Source organism: Camponotus vicinus, unplaced genomic scaffold, assembly GCF_025532165.1.
Source record: "Camponotus vicinus isolate PSW18456_S1 unplaced genomic scaffold, iyCamVici1.0 SCAF_12, whole genome shotgun sequence".
Classification (NCBI taxonomy): domain Eukaryota; kingdom Metazoa; phylum Arthropoda; class Insecta; order Hymenoptera; family Formicidae; genus Camponotus; species Camponotus vicinus.
The window spans coordinates 15508232-15533582 of NW_028141948.1; the positions used below are offsets into that span (position 1 = coordinate 15508232).

The 25351-nt window shown below is 30.2% G+C and overlaps 3 protein-coding genes across 8 annotated transcripts; all 3 read right to left on the bottom strand.

Annotated features, from left to right (window-relative positions):
- Positions 1 to 5996: 5996 nt before the first annotated feature.
- On the bottom strand, positions 5997 to 9408 carry LOC145962908 (uncharacterized). 6 transcript variants are annotated; one of them, XM_083084392.1, is made up of 7 exons: positions 9250 to 9408; positions 8258 to 8443; positions 7758 to 8051; positions 7644 to 7703; positions 6601 to 6730; positions 6333 to 6404; positions 5997 to 6237 (listed from the first exon to the last, which is right to left on the bottom strand). In XM_083084392.1, the coding sequence occupies exons 1-7, from the start codon at positions 9359 to 9361 to the stop codon at positions 6228 to 6230; spliced, it is 864 nt and encodes a 287-aa protein (XP_082940518.1). In that variant the 5' UTR covers positions 9362 to 9408; the 3' UTR covers positions 5997 to 6227. The 6 variants fall into 6 exon arrangements, with proteins under 6 accessions (XP_082940518.1, XP_082940521.1, XP_082940520.1 ...); XM_083084395.1 differs by lacking the exon at positions 7644 to 7703 and having other exon boundaries at positions 6601 to 6685; XM_083084394.1 differs by lacking the exon at positions 7644 to 7703.
- Positions 9409 to 14876: 5468 nt separating this feature from the next.
- Positions 14877 to 17921, bottom strand: LOC145962791 (uncharacterized). The gene is made up of 5 exons (XM_083084151.1): positions 17831 to 17921; positions 16389 to 16626; positions 15862 to 16178; positions 15405 to 15619; positions 14877 to 15305 (listed from the first exon to the last, which is right to left on the bottom strand). Exons 1-5 carry the CDS (start codon positions 17889 to 17891, stop codon positions 14994 to 14996), a joined length of 1143 nt encoding a protein of 380 aa, XP_082940277.1. The 5' UTR covers positions 17892 to 17921; the 3' UTR covers positions 14877 to 14993.
- Positions 17922 to 18341: 420 nt separating this feature from the next.
- LOC145962777 (uncharacterized) lies at positions 18342 to 25351 on the bottom strand. The gene is made up of 8 exons (XM_083084123.1): positions 25305 to 25351; positions 22263 to 22355; positions 20577 to 20720; positions 20255 to 20479; positions 19997 to 20155; positions 19694 to 19903; positions 19379 to 19594; positions 18342 to 19278 (listed from the first exon to the last, which is right to left on the bottom strand). Exons 1-8 carry the CDS (start codon positions 25348 to 25350, stop codon positions 18755 to 18757), a joined length of 1617 nt encoding a protein of 538 aa, XP_082940249.1. The 5' UTR covers position 25351; the 3' UTR covers positions 18342 to 18754.

A 25351-nucleotide genomic window follows, 5' to 3' on the forward strand; every position in this document is an offset into this window, starting at 1 on the left:
ATAAAATATTGACTCTCATATGTTATAATAGATTATTCAATAATTATATAATTATATAATTATATATTATATAATTATATAATTTTTGCAATATATTTATATTATATAATTATATATTTTATAATTATTGAATAATCTATTATAATATATGAGAGTCTAATATTTTATGATAATCAAAATTTTCAAGATAAGATGTAGTATAACAAGAGAGAAACAAATTGAAACTATGTCATTTTCTATTTTATATATTGTAATAGTTTAATAGCTTAATCATAATATACCATAATTGATCGCCATCCCTTTTCCGCTTGATCGAGTCAAGGTAGGGAAGATAAGTAACACACATAGTCATGTAGATGTATATATGTATATTCTCAGAAATACAAATGTGATCTCGTATATTAAATTTATTCGTCGATTAAATGTATTCTCTGATTTATTGGCTCAACGCTGTGATATTCACAATATATTTTGGAATTTTAATATGAAATTACATTTTTAACGAGACAAAATTTGAAATATCATTACACGAGAAAAAATTCGAGAAAAAAAAGATTAATATCATACATTGCAACACACAATATTTTTACATTATGACATAATTGTGAATAATGATTGATGACATTTTTTGTGTTATATAAAGTATGGAACAAAACGTATTGAATATACATTTTTATATAATATTATGAATAAAGTTATTGTGCGCTCGCGTTATACACGGAGAAAATATTTTACAGTACAAATTATAAAAAAAAAACACATTCTCTTTTACAATATTTATAATCAAGTTGGAATATATAATGAATTAGAATATTTATTACTATATAAAAAGCACGCATTTATTTTATTGTATTTTAACGATTTTGCACCTATTTGTGCATCAAAATACTTGAATAATTGCAATATATTTCTTTGTAAAAAATATAATATATATATTATAATATTTAATAAAAGAACATCGTGATTTTTCTTATGTTTTAATTATAAAAATTAAATTATAACTTTTACTATAAGATTTTCTCCGTATGTAAACGAATAAAACTACAGGATATATCGAGTGTGTATATGTGAATACATCATAAAAAAACTTAACAATAAAGAAATATATATAATTTTTAGCATCACCATAGCATAGATGATTTGTTTCGAAATTATTGATGTTCAGGATTAAAACGGAATTGCATTCGCAGGATTGATTCGACGTGGCGTGTTATCGTCGAAGCGAGTGCGGATGATTGTTAGACACCATTCGCATTCGCGTTCATCAATTCTCATGCAGCTCGTGTGTGTTACATCGAACGCGGCGCGACTAGATCAATTGCAATTCTGCCAAGCAGGATGGCTCTATTGTAATATAGGCCGAATGAGATTATCGACGAAGGTCGCCAATCCTATATCTGGCTAGATCTGCTGATCTGATATTTTCCACTCGACGCTTCTTGACACGCTTTTGCCAATTTTTCTTTTGTTTCCTTAACGTATCGTAAACATCGTTTTTCATGACACGTCCACCTCCTGCGACAATGACCTCGATCCTTCTCGTAACGTTCATAAAGTAGCACGCGCAAGACGGTCGGGTACACAGTTATTGCATGCAGATCGGTTAGCACGGAATTCCCGTTTAGAGTCGTCGGAATCGTCGCTTGTGCGTATGCAAATGTTACGCTGCAATGGAAATGTTTTTCCACTGCAAGCGTCAAGCGACGCGAACGAGCGAAAAGGAGAAAGCTCGTCGACATCGTCGCTCGTACATTGCACCGCGGTACCAACGGGCTTTTCTATGCAGATTCCAGTCGTACGCGACGCAACCGGTTCCTTTTACGATCCCCCGAGACTCCCGGGGGATTAAATTAAAGCCTGGTCGTGTGCTCTCTAATCGCCGGCAATCTTGAGTCACACGGCATCGAGTCGTAGAAAACGCGGCGTGATATTTCATCCCGTCCAATTGCCATCGTTATTACGATTATTGCCGATGCTGAACGGACTCTAACAGGTGATTTCGTTTAAGGGACTAAGCCTGCTCTCTTAATGAAGCACGTCGCTTGACGTATTCCGTATTTTATGTGGACATGCATCGTCCTGTATATACTAAAATAGAACCGTGTCCAATATTGCGCCATTAATTTTCCCAACTACTGTTTATTATAAATTTAGATAGTATAACTATTATTACAAGAAGTTCCAATATTTGATCTCAGTAAATAAATGAGATTATGAGATTAAATTAGAGAACATTGACTTTATCAAAGCAAATATCAATATTATCTCTTTCATTATCTGTTTTCAATAATTACAGTTTTAATAAATACAACAAATAATTGTGTATAAAATAAAGATACCTAATATGTTTAGATTGCCCAGTTCAAATATCAATTAAATATATATTTTATACGTATATATGAAAATAATATAGTAAAAAATGGAAATAACATATTAGATAATTAAATATTTATTTGATATACACTATATATATAGGGATTCAATTTTAAAATACTTTTCATATTTTATAAAATATCTACATTTTTCTAGAAAAAATATATTTTGCAATTTTATTTCACGTTAATAAATAAAAGAAATCTTGCCTTTTGATATTTTTTTTTATTTCATATTCATATGATAAAATGAATTTAAAGTTAGGTCGAATCAATACCGATGAAACGGATCGAATATGACTCAATGCACGAGCGTAAAAGTTAATGGAAATTATATACCATATTTTTTATTTCACATTTCGAATAAAATTAGATTTATTTTCTTATCTGCATGATTTATTTTCTTATCTGCAACGATTTATTTTCCTATCTGCACGAATGTAACTAGGATGCAATCCACTCACTTGCCCGACATAATTTACAGTAACATCATTTAACCGATAGCGTTAATATATTCTATCGTTACAAAAATAAAAGAACAAAATATTAGATTAGGTTACTTACCATCACAGACAGTGATTAATGTTTTAAATGGCCGAACATATTTGTTTTGCACCGCTGGTTCATTGAAAGCAATAAAAACTAAATAAATCTTGTCGGCAAATTTCTCACTTACTATATCTTCGTGAAATATTTGTGCGCAAAGCGAAGAGTCTTTTACTTAATTGCGCGATCTAATTATCGATAATATAATTTCGCAATTATTTTATTAATATATCTTTATATTATAAGAGACAGATCAATTATCTTGATCTTATCTATCTATGATCTTTTTATTTTCTGTCATTTAATAACTTGTTACTCGTCGATCTGTCCGCTTAATTAGCCGTCCACGGAAAATATTTTATAGTACAAATTACATAAAAAATATATACAACATTTATTATAAAACTGATATATAACGACATTTAGAGTATTTAAAAATTGTAAATTATGCTTTTGTTTTATTGTTTGTTATCAAAAAATTTTAAAATTGTTTGTGCATCAAAATATTTGAATAATTACGATACTCTTATTAATATATTAATATAATAATAATATTTATCGAATAAAATTATCATAATTTCTTTTATATGTTAGTATTTTCCATAATTATAAAAACTATATTTTAATTTTTATTATATATTTTTTCCGTTTGAATCCGGTTTTTGCCGGAACGACTTGCTTATCAATCTCGATCAATTAACAAGTATATTGAGTTATAATTAGAAACTGTTATTAACCTGTCATGATTATTTTTATTGATAAATTTAACGATGCTGTTTTAACCGATAATTTGAGGTAAGATAAATTATCGATTGAATCTACATCCTCATTTCTCATAGTCATTATATAGATCAATAAATTCTCATCAGTATTATTATCTGATCAATAAATTTATACAATATATTATTTTTGATAAATATTTATTTATTGGTTTCCAGTAAATTTCACATATGTTATATACAATATTATCGTTGATGTGCAGTAAAAGCATGCACGAAAAGACTTATGGTGCACTAATATTTTTGTCTTATTCTCGTTATTATACAAATGAGACAAGATATTTAGAATCAATAATACAATTGCATGTCGCCCTTCGTATTATTTAAATGCAATATCCCCAATACCTTAGTAGTACCTCATAATAAGATGCACATTAAAAGTAGCATGCGAATTTCTGACACTTCTGGAGTGCTCATCGAGGAATCGAGGCATACTTTAATCGTCTGAGTTTTTATGATCTGCCGCTGGTATGCCCAGTTTTTCCCAGCAATAAAGCGACTCGTGATCGCGACAAAGTCCACGAGTTCGTCGGTCATTGACCAGAAAATACGCGCGAATGTGCCAATACTTTATATTAGAGGAAGAAACCGAGCATCTTGCCTCTACGATTGGACTCGATGAGCATTCAATGACCCGCAGACCCACATTTTCTTCAGACCGATATGATGCACACCGGCATCTTTTTTACAGTCCACTTTACGATTCAGCTGTTAGATGGAGTTTTATTGTTTTAATGGAAACTGCGATTGTATAAAAAGTTTATACATAATAGATTTAGTCAAACGGATGTATTTAATATTGCATGCATTTGACATATAACATATAAAATGATAAAGATAGTGCATTTTTCAATATTGCAAATAACATGGACATTTTACTAGAAATGATTATTTTTTTCTTACTACATCTCTTATCTTCTATTGCTTGTTTTTTTACTTTCTTCTGAATCAAACTTTTCCCGCGGCAAATCTTGACCTTAATTTTAATAATAATCCTTTCTAATGTAAAATCTTGAAAAATAAAAGAGATGGTTAATCGTAGGTGAGATATAGATAAAGAAAATTCTAAAGAACATAAGACGCAATCCGTAATTGTTGTTGCTACGGCCGTGAAATCGACAGGAAAAAATGACAAGTTGCTGACGCGCGTAACAAATCAGCGAACAAATCACTTTAATCATGAAAAGCGAGTTGTCCTCGGATATACCTCTCGGAATGCGATATTCTTACTTTTAGCGGTTAATCATAAGGTCGCCGATAAAATCGCCGATTCGGACTCGCAACATCGGCTCGTTCGACGAATCCGCTGCCGTCAAAAACCGGCTTCGCGTTTCTCAACAATCCATTTTGCGCCGGTACTTCCTCCTTTATCCAGCTTTGGAAGGTGATGAGAGGAACATCGAAACTTTACCGTTACAAGTTCATCCGACGTTTTCGCGCCGTAATTACTGTTGCCACTCGCTGTTGCAGACAGTCGAGACGGCGCATCGCTGAGACGATTCCGCGCGGATGCTGCGATATCGCTCTCGTGTACCGGTCGTATTTATAGAGAGGCCAGTTATATACGAGATTGTGGCGCCTAGATCCGGCGCTAATAGAAACGCGCGTGAGTTACTTACGATGCCGATCTCGCGAAACGAGAAAAGAGCGGAAAATAGACAAGCAAGATCGCAACACCATCGTCGCCGATGCCGCTGTCGCTCGCGATGGTGTTCTAGTGAATTACAACGGACTGATAATGCGGAACAGGTTCCACGTGATAAAATGGAATGAATTGGAGCATTACGGCTCGCGAAATGTTGGAAGATGATACTTTATCGTTCGCTCGCATTGGCGAATTTTCTATCTTTTTATTTATCATTTTTCTATTTCTCACGTGTTTTACGAGTCTTTTATTCTACTACAAATTTGATTCTGATTGAAAAGATTATCATTTGGATTCATGTTTGAAACTGAATCAATGTTGAAAAATTGTATAGCATAAATGAGAGATTAGTAATTATTGAAATAATGTTTCTCGAGGTTCTTTTGTCGGAAAACTTTCCGACTTTGCAGATTTAGGAATTAATAAAAAAATAATAATAATAATAGTATACACGAATGATAGATTATTATCTTGTTATCGTAAATGCAAGTTCTATCAAGCGTAAGAATTAATGAATTATTAAAGTCACGAGAAAAATACAGATCTAATGCATTAACACGTGAAAATTCTTTCAAAGATTTATGAAAAATTAATCATGAGTCTCACAATTATCTTTAGGAATACGTTTATATTCGAATAACGGCGAATCATATGTTTTACATTGGAGACAAATTTGTTTTTTATTTATTCGCAACTAACATGCGCCAATACAATGTATATCATATAAACGAATGCGTTACAAATATTTTGAGAGTATTATCAAGTAATGTTCATTTATATATAGTGATGCGAAATATTTAAAAAAATTTTCTATCGAGTATCTCGAAGATGAAGGCAGCATAAATCATTAATGGCAACACATTTGTGTGATTATGTATACTCTGTTCATTTTCCCCTGAAAAAAAATGTTTTAACTGGTGTAAATATAAGTTATATTGATAATATAATATATTGATAATAAGAAACAATTATTTTAGATATAATACTCACCAACTTCCAGAAGAAGAAGAAGCTTGGGCCGAAGCAGAAGCTTGGGAATACGAACCTCCTCCGCCTCCAGCACTAAAAATACAAAAAATTTTATAAAAATTGATAAAAAGAATCAAGAAAAAGAGAATGGATGTAAAGTACAGTGGTTTTTAAATATACATCTTATCAAGATTATTTTAATGGGATTAATTTGCTTTGTTGCCTAATAATTGCATGGTTTTTTTACACAATCTATTTAGGAAACAATATCATATTAATATATCAATACCTGCAAGTACTACAGCCGCTGCCGCCGCCTCCGCTTTGAGGATAATATCCACCTCTATGACCTCCTCCTCCTCCCTTTCCTCCTCCTGTAATAGGTACGACTATAACCGGTATAACTGCTATTTGGCGCCCTAAACAAAGCATGCCCTTGTTATGCGATGGGGTTTAGCAATAGCAATGTGTTAATATATCTATAGTTATGATGATCTTTCTCAAATGTTATATTTTTATTAATGTTATACCCAATTTGCAAATTTCAGCTAAGATGAATTAAGTAAGCAGAAAATTTATTAATAATTATTATTAATTAGTTATTAATTAATTATTATTAATTATTAATTTATTATTAGTTATTAATTAATTATTATTAATTATTAATATTTATTATTAATTAGTACCTTATTAGTATCTTTCTTATATGTAAGCAGTTTATTTAATATTATTTTTTGTTAATCAAGAAGGGATAATAATTGTTCAAGCAATTTCCGTTATTTTTAATAATTCCACCAAACATCTTGAATTTTTCTACTTGCGTTATATCATTACCTTTAAATGAGTTTCCTCACGATACAATACGCAAACATGTGCGATTTATATAACTTAGATAACGCATGCAAAAATTGAAGAAATTAACTAGCTGTTGAATTTGAAAAATTTAAAAAGAAATCAGCGTGACGTATATTTCAATTCCTAAGAATGCAAAGCGAATAATCGGATTTCGTTTTAACCGCATCTATATAATATGTGGCAACATTTTTTTTAAATGAAACTCAAAAATATTTTCATTTATTATATTTTTCTGATTTTGAGTAATAATTTTATAAACAAATTTTGAATTAAGAGATTCTATTGAAATAAACTTTAGAGCAAAAATATAATTATCTATTTTTTCTTTGGAGCTTAGTATTTTACATTAATCAAAAAATTTGTGAAGTTCGTAGCGTGAATTTTGAGAGAGATATTCTTTGATACAAATAAATTCTATTAATGTTAATGGATATATTTGTCAATTAATTATTATTCACAATTAGGATTATAACTTACATCCACCACCTCCACCACCGCAGGTAGGACAGCTACTCCTGGGATACCCACCTCCGTATCCTCCTCCTCCCCCGCAAGTGGGACAGCCACCACCACCCCCGCTCGGATACCCACCGCCTCCGTATCCTCCTCCCCCGTATCCTCCGCCGCCTCCGCACTTCAGACAGATAGTTCTCTTCTGTCGATCTTTTTTCTCATAAATCGGCTTCGAAGCCGATTCTATCATACTCTCCGCCTCTGCCTTTTGCAATTTCATCTTCAGCACTTTCGATTTATCCATACCGATCCTGTCGACTTTGATACCTTGGCTTTCTAATTCTGCCGCAAATTCATCGAGATCGGCGGGTGAGTGTTTTTCTTTTTCTTCATCATCATCTGCTATTACTAAGAGAACAGTGGCCAATGGCTCTGCAAAAGTACATTTTTCATTCAAGATTTTACTAAGAATTATTTTAAAGACATTTATTATCGTTATAATGTTCTTCTTGTTATTTATTCTTCTTCTTTTATTTATTTTATCATGTATTAAAATATGTAATATATGACGTCAAATTGTATTTATATCATTAAAAGAAATCGTAATATGTAATTTTATGTATATTGTTCACACTTACCTAATATCTCAGGAACAGTTTCGATGATTTCATTTTCAAATATTTCTTCTGATGTATTACCGCTGCTATTTTTTACAGCGTACAAGTTAATTATGTAAACTGTAGCATGGCGTTCCTTTTCCTCGATCGGCGGCGGTTGTAACTCGGTCGACAACGTGTGTTCTTCATATGTATTCACTGCTGGGTCTAAGAATCACGTTAAAAATGAATCGATCATTATGCGAACAGAAATAGGCAGATTACGTCGATCGACACGAAGCATAAAGAATTTTAAATTAATTGCGTTTGGATTTGTTTTCCATCTCATGTATCCTGACATCACTGTTATTTTCGAAGACATCTTGTCTGCTGCATGCAAAATAAATTACAGAGTTCGCGCAGCTATCTCCTAGATTCTTCAAAGCGGTATTTAAGATTGCAACGCGTAAATAGACAGCTACTTTAAGCAATAAAAATTTTAAAAATATTTATTTTTATATTTTCTATAATTTTTTTTATATTTTAAACAATAGTAAGATTCACTAAATTATTGTCGAGATATATCATGAATGTATATCATTTTTCTTATTAAGGAAAAATTATCTGCAAAAAATTATGAAATGCGAAGTAGTAATTCTACAAATTTTTGAATTGACTCCTGATACATTAATGTATCCAATAAAATATATTAATTTTTGCAGTTGTATGCTTTATTTTTATTATTTCTTTGAAAAATCGCAAATTATTTATTTAAATTACAGTTGAAATTTAGTATTTAATAATAGAAGTGCATTTGTCTAAATAATTAATTATAAACAAAAATAATTTTGTAACAATGCAATCAAACTATGATGTACTGTTAAGTTTGCCTAAAAGTTACAAAAAAAAAAATACGGCTATTTGCATTTTTTTTAACAAAATATAATATACTATTATATGAAAATAAGTTTATCAAATATGACTACTGCAATGTTATGTATGTTTCACTTTTATAGAATAATCTTTTTTCTTACCTTCTGGTTCGATAGTCGGCAACCCTGAAAGGGTCGCGACAAGTGAAAAAAGGAGCACTACTCCAAGTGCACGAATCACCATCGTGAGGGGCGTTCGGTGAATGCACTGCATGCCAATCTTTTCATCTTGCCGCTTTTATAGTCATCGATACGATACGCGTTTGATCCTGATGTAATTATGTAACACGAGCCACCTCCATCGCTTTTTACCGCACATCTCACGTCGCGCTGCGCGGAGTAGCGTCGATTTTTTAAATTTTCCGAGGGAATTCCCGCCATATATATGTAGTGCATACACGATCGATTTGAAATACTTCTCTTCGAGACTAATATGCGCGTCAATACGCACGAGAACAAAATTAAAGTGAATATTGAATAAGATCAAAAGCAAGAAAAGATTGTGCTTTATAACTCAATATGTATACAGTGTGTGTATAATTTCTATATTTAAATTTATCTTGTGACTTTTTAGAAGTGTGTTATAATAATATTAAGAGAATTTATTAAAATTCAATTTCTTTCTAATATATCACTTTTAGAGAAAAAATTGAAATAAACAAAACTTATTTTATATCACTAAGCGTTTTAAAAACTGATATCTCCGAAATAAAAATTTTTGAGATACATAAGACGTAAATACATGCAAAGTTTAAAGGTATAAAAAATAAAGTTGCGATAAATTTTGAAAAATTTTTTGAATTAGTATAGTGTATATTTTATAAATAAAAATTATATATAGGTTTATATTACAATATTTAGTATTAATTTGTTTTTAATATAAATGTTTAAAATGAATAAGTTTTTAAAAATACACCAAAAAATAATATATGTGTGTTTTGCTATTATATGTATATAAATTTTTTTATAAAATTATGAATATATTTTTTGAAGAGAAATTACTGAAACATATAATTGGAATAAGAATATGTACAAAACGTATTCTTTTTCTCATAACTCTTTATATATATTATAAATTTCTTCATTTTAGAAATAATATAAATATTACTGAGCGAATGAAGAATAATTGGTATTAATAATAATATTATTAAATCATAAATATTGATACTATCGAGCACGTGCGCGACAAAAAAAAATCAAAAAAAATTAATAATCACGTAATCAATCACTCTTTATTGCATCTGAGGTGTTGTTAGATCATGAGGAAGTGACGGAAATATTATGAAAAAATAAAAGAGAGGGAGAGAGAGGATTTAGTCTTCATTAAAGAACTACTAAAATCTTTTAATAAATGACTACCAAGAATATCGTATAAACGGTGATATACCGGTTTCCGAATAGCGTTATTATGCATAATGAAGTATACAGGCATGTTGTTGTTCATCAATTCATCGTTAAACTTAATAACCACTTTTATTATCTACATTTTTTCGGTCTTTCATGTTATTTTTATCGTATATATTCTAATACGATATATATAATTATTCAATAATTATTGCGTTATACACTTTAACTAATAGTAGAATAAATCCTGGTATCGAGGTATATTGCCGGAATTAAACAGTTTTCATACATTAAACATGGAATGCTGGCTCAAGATTTCCTAGCTTGAGCGTATGTATATATTCAGATAATTAACGTTGGGAAATCTTAGTATTCTTTCCCGTCACGCTTAATGAATCCGTGATTCACATACAAAATATATCAAAAATACTAAAAAACGCAATTCTCTGTCTATTTATAGCATTATTTTAAAATTAATTTTTTTCTCTTTTTCTTCTCACTGTAAATTTCCTTCATTAAAAAAATTATTGACTTATTAATTTCGAAACAACTTCATTTTTATTAATTTTTATTAATTGTAATATTTTTTTCTAAAAAGATATAACTTGTACTTTTTTTTTAATTTGAAATCACTTTAATTGCGTCGAGGCTATTAATTTCTATTATGATTAGCGCTGCGGTTTGAAGTAATGATCAAATTATATGCGGATCCAGTTAATATTTTCTTGCTTGCTTCTTAAAGCCGTAATAACATTTGTGTGTGTTGCATCCGCCGATCATATTACCAAGCTCATGTGTAAATTTTCGCATATCCTATCACATCAATCATATACATATCATTTTGCTTCTTAAAAACAGAAAACGAGTTTCCAAGTATTTTAAGCGAATATATGATGCAATATGTTAACACTACATTTTTATTCAAGATGCAATTTACAACAAAAAATTACGCTAATATATATTTTTATATATGATAATTAATGATGATATTCGATAATCGTATTTAACAATTTACACACACACACACACATATATGCTTCTCTCTCTCTCTCTCTCCTTCTCTTTCTTTTTCTTTCTCTTCATACACATATATACACACAAAATAATAGCTTTGTAAAATATTATTCATGTTTACGTGTATTCTTATCGGTAATTTCGTCATGTGTGCGCTATAACGTATCAATTAAATATTCTGTTTAATAATATTTTTTACTTACGTCATCAATAACACGATGTGCGCGTTTGCGGGCGGAAATGAATAGATTTACTAAGAAAATATTATGCAGATTCGATTTTTCTAGAATGGTCCATAATTACTTACGGCTATACTTAGTGAAAATATCTAACATATCGTATAATTGGTTTATTTGAATTGTGCGTAAGTAAAACCGCGAACAAGTGGCCGAGATATATTGTCACATATCATCTTCCTGGCGACTGCGAAAGAATACATTTAGCCTTGACTGAAGATATATCAAATTCAGAATTTATAATCACTCTCTGATGATGGAGAGCCGTAACGAAAATCCCTTTAAAGAAAATTATTGATTCGATGAAAATGATCCTTCTTCAATCAATTAGCAGATCATAAATTTTCGTAATAATCTAGTATAATGCGAAATATTCTATTTTTTGAATATGTATTTCCTTATATTTTAAATATCTCCTAAAATAATAAAAATTAACTAAATTTAGTATAATTGATGCATGTGTTCCACATATTTAATATGGATTAATAAAACATATTATAATTTATTTATGAATACAATTTATATGAAAATAGTTTTATTTTGAATTTTCGTCGTAGTTATTTTTTTAGCATTAATTGTATATAAATCTACATAATTGCTATGATGTTTAATGCGCGGAAATTTTTCAAAACAAATTTACTCCGAATGAAAAAGTAATATTACGCATTCCTCTTTGTAGATTGTTCTCACGATTCAAATTGATATCGAAGATTATCAGTTTGCTGATTTAAATGAGCATGTACAAAAAAAATCATAAAAGCAAGATAATTATAAATAGTAGGCTTATAATTATTATTGGATATCATGTATGTGTGTACCGTTGCAAGAAACATTTTTTACAACATGAATGTCTAACTTTACTTTATGTAAAATAGATTAATATATTTAAATGAGATTACATGTACAATATTTATTTTTACTCTTTTATTTTTATTTTTACAAAATAATTATATGCTCGAATTAAAAACGCGATTTTGCTTTTTAATTTTAAAGTTCTATTGTGTCAATAGTATTGATTATTAAAAGTTTTTAGATTATTAAACGTTTTAATTTGACGATTCTCCTTTTTGTTCAGCTCAAATATTAGCGTTCGGAGAACATCAAATATGAAAAAGTTAGACGATGTTGTGTATGCTTGCTCGTAAGCATACAATTATCTTATAGCTTAGAAAATTAACTGCACGCTCTCTAAAATACCCAGGGAATTTTCTTGCGTTGTTATCAACAACTTAGTCATTCCGAACGGTATTGCTAACTTTGTATCAATTTAAAAAAAAAGAAACAAGATAAGCAGTACTGATTATCGGTTATTACATTAATTTTTAAATCTTATTACAAGTGTCTGCCACTATGTCATAACATTATTAGTTAGCGCGAATATCATCAAATAAAAATCTATTGATATGTGATAGCCTCAACCTTGTGCCTCTTAAATAAACGTCCGTTCGTTCTACGTTAATTGTAGCGTACGAATAATCGAATCTCGCGGATAATCCCCGACCGGTTCCACGATAATTATTCTCGCCGTAGGTTTTTGTGAGTCAAACTGAGATGAGTCAGTGCCGAGGCCTTGAATCGCATAATGTATCTCAGGCTTCTCATAGATTCATCGTTGATTCGATTAGGTTCCTCATCGATAACTCTGATCTCGTATTTCTTATAAATTTCTTATAATTTTTTTAGATAATAATATTTTTAAAGAAAGACATCGAAACGTTCCGTTTTATAGATAAACGTTTGAATGCTATTTTATTCGTTTTCGATTTTTCGAAAAGCTCAAATTTTTCCATTTATATATCTAATCAAAAGATGCAAAGATGAGCGCAACATCTTTCTAAGAAGTCAAATTCATGGAAAGATAGTTGCTATTTAAATTCATATATGTGATTAACTGCTGTCATCATTTGATTTAATGATGTACGAATAAAAGAAATATGCTATCACGTTCATTATTGTAATTTCATAAAAAATTAACTTAATCTCAAGATTCTTCTGCGCAATGAATAATTTAATTAAATGAGATATATTTATTATTATTAAAAAGCTGATACATTAAATGATTTTTTCAGATAAATATTTAATTCTTAAATGAAACTATACTTGCATTTCAGACAAACTTTTGTCGATTATAGATCTTTTTGCATTGCATTATTAGTGATGTTATTTAACATATTTTTTGTACAAGTTACATTTTATTTTTATGTTAAATAATGCTAGATTTTCATTATAATACTGTACCAATGTGTACCTGTATCAATGAGCTTAACTCATGTACCATCTGTTGATATTATTGCTAAGGATTATTAACACCGTGGATACGACAGATTCTTCAGTTACTCCATAAGATATTCAAACCATCAGCTCTTTCAAAGATGTCGCGGAAAGTTCAAAATTACATCTCGACCTTCAGAATCCTCCATATTATTGATCTTCTCCTACTTTCAAATTGGAATCAAGTGACATGATAAACATATAAATATTTATCTGAAAAAATCATTTAATGTATCAGCTTTTTAATAATGATAAACATATAAATAATATTTATATGTTTATCATGACAATCACTACATACCAACATACATTCTAGAGAGAGAAAGAGCGTCATAATCAATTTATCAAGTTCCTCGTAGGAATTAAAGATTTAATAAATTATTTTCTTTCGATTTTTTTGATCTTGCATTGTGCGGAGAGAGAGAGAGAGAGAGAGAGAGAGAGAGAGAGAGAGAGAGAGAGAGAGAAGTTCATATCTCATTATAACTTATCTTCTCGCGAATCATTTTCCAAGAAGCACGATAAAGCACGCAGAATTTTAAAATGATGGGAGAAATAATAAATTACATCACGAACCGGGTGCACGGTAATTGCTAACGTAACTCAATTGGTGCTGTCATCTGTAGCCACTTTTACATTCTGCCGGATACGTTTTATCATTTTTACTACTAAAATACAATTATTAATAATAACAAAAATTGAAGATGGACAAAATAAATTTATTTAAGATGTTTATAAAAAATGAGTATATAAACGTACAATTATTGCAACTTTAAAAAAATATCAGTTATTGAAGAATATCGGTATCATCACAAGTTTTATAATTCATTATTGATAAAAGATATTACGGAGACGAGAAACGTATGAAATGCATGTTTAATCGATCGCTTTATTGAGATTGGCTATACAATAAATACAAAAATATCTATCATAATACAAAATTCAAACTGATATAAAAGTAAACATTTCTTTTCCCTTCCATTATACAACATCGAGCAATTCGCCAACAGCCTGCGCGAGATCAGATAATATATCACTGTCAGGTTGTCTTTGCTCAGAATCTTTGCTTCCGACGTATTGCAATGGTATAATCTGACTTTGCACACTCCCATCTTTAGGGAAGAATTCTTCTACGGACGACGCAATTGCTTGAGCGTTGACCCGCGTCACGGAATTCCCACCTTGGCGTCCCGAGGTCGATGTACTCTTGGAATTGTCTTCACCGAAAGAACCACTAGAAACATGATTGGAAGTCGCACTTTCCCAACTTCGAGTGTTCCCGGAGGTATATTCCTGACCGATTGACGAGGACATAAAATTCGTAAGACCTACGTTGCCCTAAGAGACCGAATCATCGGTCGAGAAACCGTAAGAGAAAGAGTTTGAACTTACTTGACGACCCGTCGATCCATGAGTTTGATCAGTCCAAGAATCGCGCGGTTTATGTTCGATCGATAGATCTGGCCGGGAAAATATTCGATGATCAGGTCGCCACATGTGGATACGAATCGTTGGTTTTTCTTCTCGTCTGGACGTGCCAAACGCATCGATATTCAATGTCGGTCGTGTTTCATCATGTGGTTTCCAGATGGTCAATGTGGGTCGATCTGAAATATTGAATTTTAAATCCCGAATGTGAGGAAATATTGAACTTTAATCTTCAAATATTTTAACAGTTAAAATCAAACGTTAAAATTTATATAATAATATTCAGAAAGCATTTTATAAATAACAATTATTTGGCTTTAACAGAGCATATTCCCCCGAATTTTTTATGTATAAATAATTTATATGATAAGAATTGAAGACAATAAAAGAGAGAAAAGAATATGTAATCGACCCCACTTGCCATTACGTCCATCGCTTGGACCAACATTGTTCCATGTCGGCCGATATGGATATTGCATATTGACGACAGCTTGTGGGAAGAATTGTCCTCGATTGCCACCAGTTGCAGCAGAAGATTGTGAGGCACCAACGGAAGATGTAGCACCGGTAATCGCATGTCCATTTTCGACTATTCCGAAAGAAGTTGCGGTTGCTTGACCGAAACTGTATGAATGGCTTTCGGTTTTGCCACTGTCGCTATAGGCTTTCGCGCCTGCCGTAGAGATTCCTGATAATCCTGCGGCAACAGTCTCAGATTTACTTACGGAAACAGCAGATCTGAAAAATAACAATTATCTTTTATATATTTTTTCTTACAGAGAAAATAAGTTAATTCAAAATATTATTTGCATTCGAAAAACATAATTATAAAAAAATAATTATACGTCTCACACGTATAAAATTAAATAATAAATATTACTAAAAAATTTTAACTGGAGATATATTCAGGAAATATTTTAAATAAATTTTAAATTATTCCATATTCACCCATCAATTCCATATCTTGTGGGATGGTTGTAACTGTTACTTTCCGAGAGGCTAATACCGTCGAGGCTTGCGCCCAGACTGACAGAATGCGCATTGTTGCCTCCCGCGTTCAAACTGACAGTTGCCGTGACAGGGATGAAGGAGAGGAAACGCGACTGGGGTTCTTCATCACTCGACATTTTGACGACTAACCCCGGTGTTAGTTCCGGTGGCGTGTTTCGTCGTCGCTCGTGCTCGTCTGTTCAATGAAAATGTTTTTTCAAGTGTCTAGAAACTAGGAGACGAAGGGAAAAACTTCGTCTATTCTTCGTCTATTTTATCAAATTGTTTCCATAATTGTATAATTATATAATTCACTCATGAAGAGAAATTTGAAAACAGCATTCTTAATCTCCAAAATGTAACACTTTTTATTAACGAGTATCACGAATATAATAAATGCACGAATATAATAAATACATTTTCCTGTGATTTAATTTGATAATAATAATTATCTCTCTCTTGTTCTCTCTCTCTTTCTCTCTTTGAAATAATACGAAATCTTGATTATACTAATTTAAATTAATATTTAATTTAAATTAAATAGAAAAACAATATTTTATAACATAATGTAAAAGATGCATTGCCATATACTTGAATAGATATATTGTTAAATAGTTTTAATAAACGAATTACATTTGTTCATGTAATCGTTTCATATAAAATTGCAATCAGATAAACATTGTTGACTACTCATTTTTCATGATGAATCATTATCTTGTTAATTACAGTTTCTACTATTCTATTGTTTTGCAGCTCTGTTATTTTTCCTAGTACCATATGCGGATGAGCGATGAGTGTGAACATGCTCACACAAAAACTGCATTTGTTATACATTAATTATAAGTTTTGTATGTAATTTAGCTAGAAAATTATATAGCGCGTTAGAGATAATTTACTTTTTTTACACAGACTTTGCCTCTTTTCACGCTTTTCGGAAATAATAGTACAAAGATGCTTCATAATTATATAATAACAATTATTTTGAATAAATTCGAAACATATTTTATGCTTATATACTGTTAATTCTTCACATTATGTTAGTTTATTAAAGTTAAATTATATTAATCTGTCGAATATTAAATCTTTCAGATATTAAAGTGTCACAAGACACTTATAAAAAATAGCTAACAATATCAATAAATATTTTTCTTTATTTTTAGAATCTGGGAATTTTATAGCGATTTATATATTTGTCAGAGATTATAAAATTCCATCAATATTGTAACGAGGACATACTGTATTCACTATAGCACGTGTATAACAGATTTAAAAAGAATATTTTCAGCTAATATGGCACTCGCAATAACACACGTCGCACATAAATTCGTTCCTCGAGGTCGTCGATACCGACATGCGCGCGACGCTTTTATTCCTTTAACTTTCAGAGATATTTTTCTCACCTGCTCGTCCAAACGATAACACGAGTGTTAGCAGGAGGATGCTACCGACGTTCTTCGCCATCTCTGAAAACGTTCTGACTTGATCGTGGCAACGCTCTGCCCTTTTTTAATAACTATGCACGGCCTTAGAATGATTATTACAATGCAGGACGCGTTCATCTACGTGATACTCCTCAGGTGAATTGTTGCGCAATGACGCGAATCATGAGAAAGAAATGTGATTTTCAATGATAAAAAGATATCAAGGATCAATAAATAAAACTTTGGATTATTTAATGTATATCTCGTTAAGTTGGAGTATATCATAATGGTTTCGAAGATATCTAATCAACTTTTACAAGCAAATTTTGTTAATCCTTCGTAATAATTCTTATCATAGTAGATTTTACGGAGTTCTGAAATGTTTGTAATAAAATTGATTAAAGTTATAAGGATAAATTATGTATAACGATTATTTAATAAATAATATGTAACTTATATATTTCAATTTAATATTTATAAAATCATGTAATGTATAAATGTATATAAAATCATGTAAAATCTATAGAAGAACTCTTAACCTAGGAAAATATCTTCATTTTCAATTTCAAATATTATTTTGTTTACCTTGTATGCACTCGCAATAAAATAATATATATTCCCCCAATAATATCTTTATAATCATACATGAAAGAAACGAGTAGAATTCTTGGAGCAACTTATTTTTGAAGAAACAAAGATATAAGAACTATTTGAAATTTAAAGAAGATAAAATGCTTATATTTAAAAATTTAAATGCTTTAATATAAAAACGTATAATATTATTGATTTCTTAACTTATTACTATCATTTCAATGTTCTTTAATTTTATAGATCTATTTGCAATTGTAAATTTGACGTTCCGGTGTCTCCTAATGTTCTTTAATTCTATAGATCTATTTGCAATTATAAATTTGACGTTCCGGTGTCTCGTAATGTTCCCATTCTGCCGTAATTTCTCTTCTCTTCCAATGAAATGAGAAATTCTTCCAATGAAAATTCAGGGTTTAGTGGATCCGACACTATTATCTTCTTAACGAGCGATGACTCAACCTTTTCGTTGTTATCATTTTTTATTGATACAAACGTATCTTTTTTAGCTTCTTGTTCAACTTGTTCAGGCTTTTCTTCATTTTTAATGGTTGTCGATTCAAGTTTTTCAATGGTTGTCGATTCAACTGGGATTATTATTACATTTTCTGGTGTTTTGTTGTTTGGTGCGATTTCAGGTATATGTAATGGATCTTTTTCACCAACAAGTTTATCCTTTTTATCGTCATGTTTAGCTGGCACAGGCTTTTGAGTGTTCGTCGATTTATCCGGCGTAGGAATTGTTTGAGTCACATTTTCTTGTATGTTGTTATTCGAAACGATACTCTCTGATGGAGACGGGTCCTTTTTATCTTTTTGGCTATTTGCTTTTCTTGAATCTGCGATAAAAAAAATGTTTAATTATCACATATTTGTTCTTAGTAAATAAATATATGTTTTATATATTAGAATATAATATATTGCGTCTCAAGAATTTACCTCCGATCTTTTTTAAATTAACGATAACGCTTTCGTAGTTAGTTTTTAACAATCCCAACTCGTCCTCGATATAAGCTTTATCACTATCGAACGCCTGTTCCAAAAACAATATCGATAATTCCACTGTCGATGCGATCCGAACGAAATAAGGTTTATATTTGCTTGATTCCTCGATTAATAATATCTGATCTGTTTGTTGTCCTTTTTCCTCATTTGCTGTGATAAATAAAACGTTTAATTATTACATATTTGTTCTTAACAAATAAATATATGTTTTATATATTAGAATATTATATATGCGTCTCAAGAATTTACCTTCGGCCTTCTTTAAAAGTTCGTTAATGAATTTATAGTTTGTTTCTAAAATGTTCAACGTTATTCTGATACGATCAAGAGCATCATTAAACGAATTGGTTAAATATGTCGATCTTGTTGAACGGGACTGAATAATATCTTCGATTGCATCATCGAATAATGACCCGTGATGCTTGAACATATAACCTGTTCGTTGTTCTTTTTTCCTTGCTGGTAAATAAAATGTTTAATTATCACATATTTCTTAGTAAATAAATATGTTTTATATATTAGAATATAATATATCGCGTCTCAAGAATTTACCTTCCAACTCTTTTAAATTATCGATAACGCGTTCGTAGTTAATTTTTATCAATTCCAACTTGTGCTGGATATAATCTGTATCACCATCGAACACCCTCGGCCAATATGACAATATCGATTTCGCTGTCCATGGGAACCAATCTTCTTTTTCCTCATTTGCTGTGATAAATAAAATGTTTAATTATTACATATTTGTTCTTAATAAATAAATATATGTTTTATATATTAGAATATTATATATGCATCTCAAGAATTTACCTTCGGCCTTCTGTAAAAATTCGTTAACGAATTTATACTTTTTTTCTAAAATGTTCAAACTTAGTTTGATATCAGCAAGATCATTATCGAACGAATTGGTTAAATATGGCAATTCCACTCTTGGCGATCTTGCTGAACGGGACAGAAATACATCTTGGAATGGCTCATCGAATGACCCGGGATACTCGAACATATGACCTGTTTGTTGGTCTTTTTTCCTACTTGCTGGTAAATAAAATGTTTAATTATCACATATTTGTTCATAATAAATAAATATATGCTTTATACATTAGAATATTATATATGTGTCTCAGGAATTTACCTTCGTAGGCCGCCCTTATAATATCGTTAAGATGGCAGTAATCGCAGTTACTTTCCGGAGATTTCAACTTATTCCTGTCAGCAGGAGTATACTCAATAGGATCACGGTTTTTTAAATATGTTATTATCAGATTTTGAGGATAACCTACATAATAATATATATTTGTATTAATTTATTCGAAGATTTCAATACTTCTATTAAATATTTATTAAAAGAAAGTGATTAAGAAATTTATAGTCGATATAAAAAATTTCTAATCGAAATAAAGCAACTTCTAAAATGTCACATACAGTTATTAATTTCGTATTTCATATTACTCTGTTATTACAATTAATATTTAATGCATTATATAATTAGTATTTATTATATTATTAATACTTAACGTATTATTAAATCAATAAATGGTTTATGTGATATAGGAACGGATAAATAAGTTAAATATTGCACTCAGTTTACATATGGAATACGTATATAAATCAGTAATCAGTTAGAATTGAATAAATACATTTCCAGAATTCTGTTGATCTTTTTAATTATTTTGGGGAAAATATTGTATTCTTTGCAATAAGTTATACATTTTTATAATCTTTGTTTCGAATAATTATTAATTTGAGTTTTATCGAATGATTCAAAGTTTAACTTTGAAATTGAACAGAATTCTTTAAATACTGAGAATCCGCTAAAATAATCGAGTAATCCGAGAATTTACTTTGAGAGACCCGTATGTGTACCGAAGAGATTGAGAGAAGAAACAATATGCCGAGACATAAATATCAGGAGAAAGAACATTCCAAGAATCTCTCGAATATTGTAGATAAGAAATTGTTACAACTAATCTGGAATATTCTTGTATATTCCAGAACAACAGCGTGATTCGAGCAGTTCGCGAATCTTTGAACTGTTAAAGAGAAGTTGTTAATTGTTGTATTAATTTTATTAATTTACATAGTTAATATATCTCTATTAACATTGAAAAATTATAAATAATTTATCAGTTGCCATTATGTAAAGATTTTTTTCTTTATTTCCTGTATTTTCATTTTTTTTATGCCACGAGGATTAATTTTTTGAGTTCTATAAATCTATACCTTATCACACAAATAAAATAGGTATTATTCATATTTTTTAAAACAAAGAAGAAAATCGAAAAGTAATTAAAAAAAAACAATCTCGTATTCCCGCTTGTAACATTTCTCGAGGAATATTAGTCATCAATACATTTATTATTCTAATCAATAAACATGGTCATATAAATCATATGAAACTAATTACATATACAATATACGCAATTTATCATTTATCTATCGACTGTTCATCTATGGTTTATCAAAAATGCATAAAAATGCAAAATGCGTTTAACGTTTTGCGTTTTACTTTTACTGTCTTTTACATGAGTCGCAATATTCATTCATCAAATGAGTACATTATTTGGCACAATAATATTCTTACTATTCTATAAACTCAAACATATTTTGCTCGCATATTAATTAACAGCTGCGAAAATTTCTTGAGTATTGCCAAAAAATTGCACAAATAATTAAACTTGCAATTGTTTTAATTCATTAAAATTCACCACATATCAAAATTTTTGATACATTATTAAATTTTTATTATTATAATACATAAGATTAGCATAGACTAGCTAATAAAGCAAAAATAACTTGTGGAATATGATGGTTCTCTTACCTGCCACCTCTCCATATTGTATAATGGGGATTATTGCCAACAAGAGAATCCACTTCATGATTTTTGAAAATTTCTTGAGTCGCAAGGTAGAACCTGGAAACTAGGACTTGACAACCCTTACTGAACCTTCCTGAGATGCGTTCCACTTATATAAGGCACGAGGCAATAAAGGTATTGCGTTAAAAAGCTTATCGCCAGCCATTAAGTCTACATATCATAGTCCACTTTTCGTTACCTTGATCCTTACTACTGTTCGTTAATGCATGTGATGCATTCCGGTTTTTCGTAAAGAAAGGAAAGAGAGCAAAGTGTCACCTACTAATGGTTCGAAAAGAATTAAACAAGCTATCTTCGAAATTTCCGGAGATATGTATTTGAAAGGTTCTTGAAAACAAAGGTAGAAAGAATGTGCGATAATTTTCTATTTTCCCTGCTGCAAAAGGGCGCGCCTCGTGTGAATTATATGTATAATACTGAGAAGCAATACACAATCAATCTGTTACGAAATATTTCGCATAACAAAGCTCGCCGTTGCCAGCGGCGGATATCCGGCAAAGGAAATCGTGATGCACTTTAATTATTCGAGCTGATCTTTGAATGTTTTACACACGCAAACGGCTAAATATGATAAGTTCAATAATCTTTGGAAGAAGATTGTTACGCCGTCCAGTCATCAATAATGAATGAGTCATAAAATTTAAATGGTTATACGAAATATGTGCTGAGTCAAATGATTAAATAAAGTCAAACATATTTTGTCTCGACATTGAATCTGACGCGCAGATATAAAGCAAAATATAATATTTGCGGATATATTCGCATTTTTCACCTTATGCATTTATTATTATGGTTATACGATATTAATAAATTAAAAAGCACAATATATATAATTGGAATATTTCTTATTAATAATTATATATTTTAATATTTATTTTATTATATTATTTAATATTTACATCTCTAGAAATTAGTATATAATCTTCTCTTTTATAATTTCTCTTTAATTTGCATTTAATTAATGCTATATATTTTGTATATAAACAAACCAAAATGTATTAATACTCTAAATACTATATCATATATGTTATAAATAATTATGGTTTGAACATAGAGATCAAAATCATCCATAAAATGCATGCATATTCGACCAGTGATCAAGCTTACTGAATCTCAAAGACGAAGCGCGGCATTTTACTTTCGAGAATACAATGGAGCGGTTAGGAAGAAGCGATCGGATTATTGCGCAGAAGGTAATCAAGTTTGTCGATGGGTATTTCCCGAAGCCCCGCGTCAGTCGATCATTTGAAAAAGAAAAATATTCGCCCATATAAGTATAATCGATGCTATGTGAAAGATTTTCAGATATTTCGATTACAATTAAAATTTACATCGGAAGTCGTAATTAGTCAAATCATGTTCGACGATCTTTTAAAAGAGATCGACATTTGCATTTGTTTTGAAATAGAATGTTATCAAGCCGTCGCGAAATTGTTGAGTAAAAACGAAAATTACTTGTGATAAAAATGTATTATATTACTCTTCTATATTTTTTCATTCTCGGAGAGGAAATCGAAAGAAAATTATGCATAACCGCCGCGTGTGTCTTCATGAAGACAGAAAATAAATTCATTGCTTACAAATTCGTCTGGTAATATACGTCTCGCTACAACTGTATAAACAAAAATACAAATTTTTGTATCTGCAACGTAAACAACACGTCGGCTCATTGAGCGACATTAACGTCGATTCCCTTAATATTTCTGTTGCACCATTTTTCACTTGAACAGAATATTTTTTATCATTTATTGAGAAAACATGCGAGCCTGAGTCACGTCGCGCCATGACTAAACGAATAATGACACAAAAGACGGCGCATCGCGTTAAAACATTTTATTCGCGTTCGCTATAATTCGTTTAAATGACGCGGTTACATTGTAGAAATTCTGTGAATATAGCTAAGAAGGTACTAATTTGATAAAGCTGCTACCCGATAATCAATCGTTAGTAAAATTAGCCTGATCGATTGATTGGAAAATACGCGTTTAAGCTCCGAGCCCGCGGCTTTAAAGGGACCATAGAATGTCGGAGTAATCGCGATTATCCTGGATCGATCAACAGTCTAACAGGATGTGGAAACCGGTCGTGATTATTTCCCGCGCGCGACAGATCATTATTATTCATAAACAATTACGCGCATGGTTGTCTAATTAATGATAATACTAGACGAATATCGACCATTGAAAATGATATTCGATCAAGATAAATATATATTCGATATTAGGTTTAAAGAAAAAGTTAAAGTTACTTGTAACCACGTTATACAAAATGCGACAGATTGCGGAAGAGAAATATCATTTGCATATTAAAATACATCAGATATCTTATAAAAAGCAATATTATCTTTTATTATCTAGATCTGTATACTAAGCATTTCTATTATATTTCTCCTCTCACAATCAATTACAGATATTAACAGATAAATTGAAAAGAACATATTAATTATATTTCAATGTCGTAATATTAATGGAATTTGAGATATGATTGATTTCAATATTACGTGACGAATTACTTATTATTTATTATTCATTAAGTCGTCAAAACGGATTTTACACATATTAAAAAAGTATTAAAAAAATAAGTTACAAAAAAATGATAAATATATTATTTTTATTAAATATATAATCCATAAGATATCTCTTTATTAAATAACCCATAAAACTCTTTATTAAATGATCCATAAGAAATATATATTTTATACATAATATTCTACATAATGATAAGACAAATGTATATCTGCAACTGAATGTTGCAGAGAGATTATTTATTATGTTCATTTGTTGTAATTCTAAACATCAACGAAAACGATAAATAGATTTTTATAAATGTAAGCGGTTGTCAAGAGCTCGTGTGAATAAAACTATTTAATTATTATTCTGGTTTTCCCCTCATACGAAAAAATTTGTGATGATTTTGTCCTATCATTTCGATTACTAAATAAATCCTACGATTGCATATGATCAATAATTAAGAGAAAAATCTTACCGCGTTCGTTTACTTGCGTCGCTATATTATCTCGCAGGGTTATCATT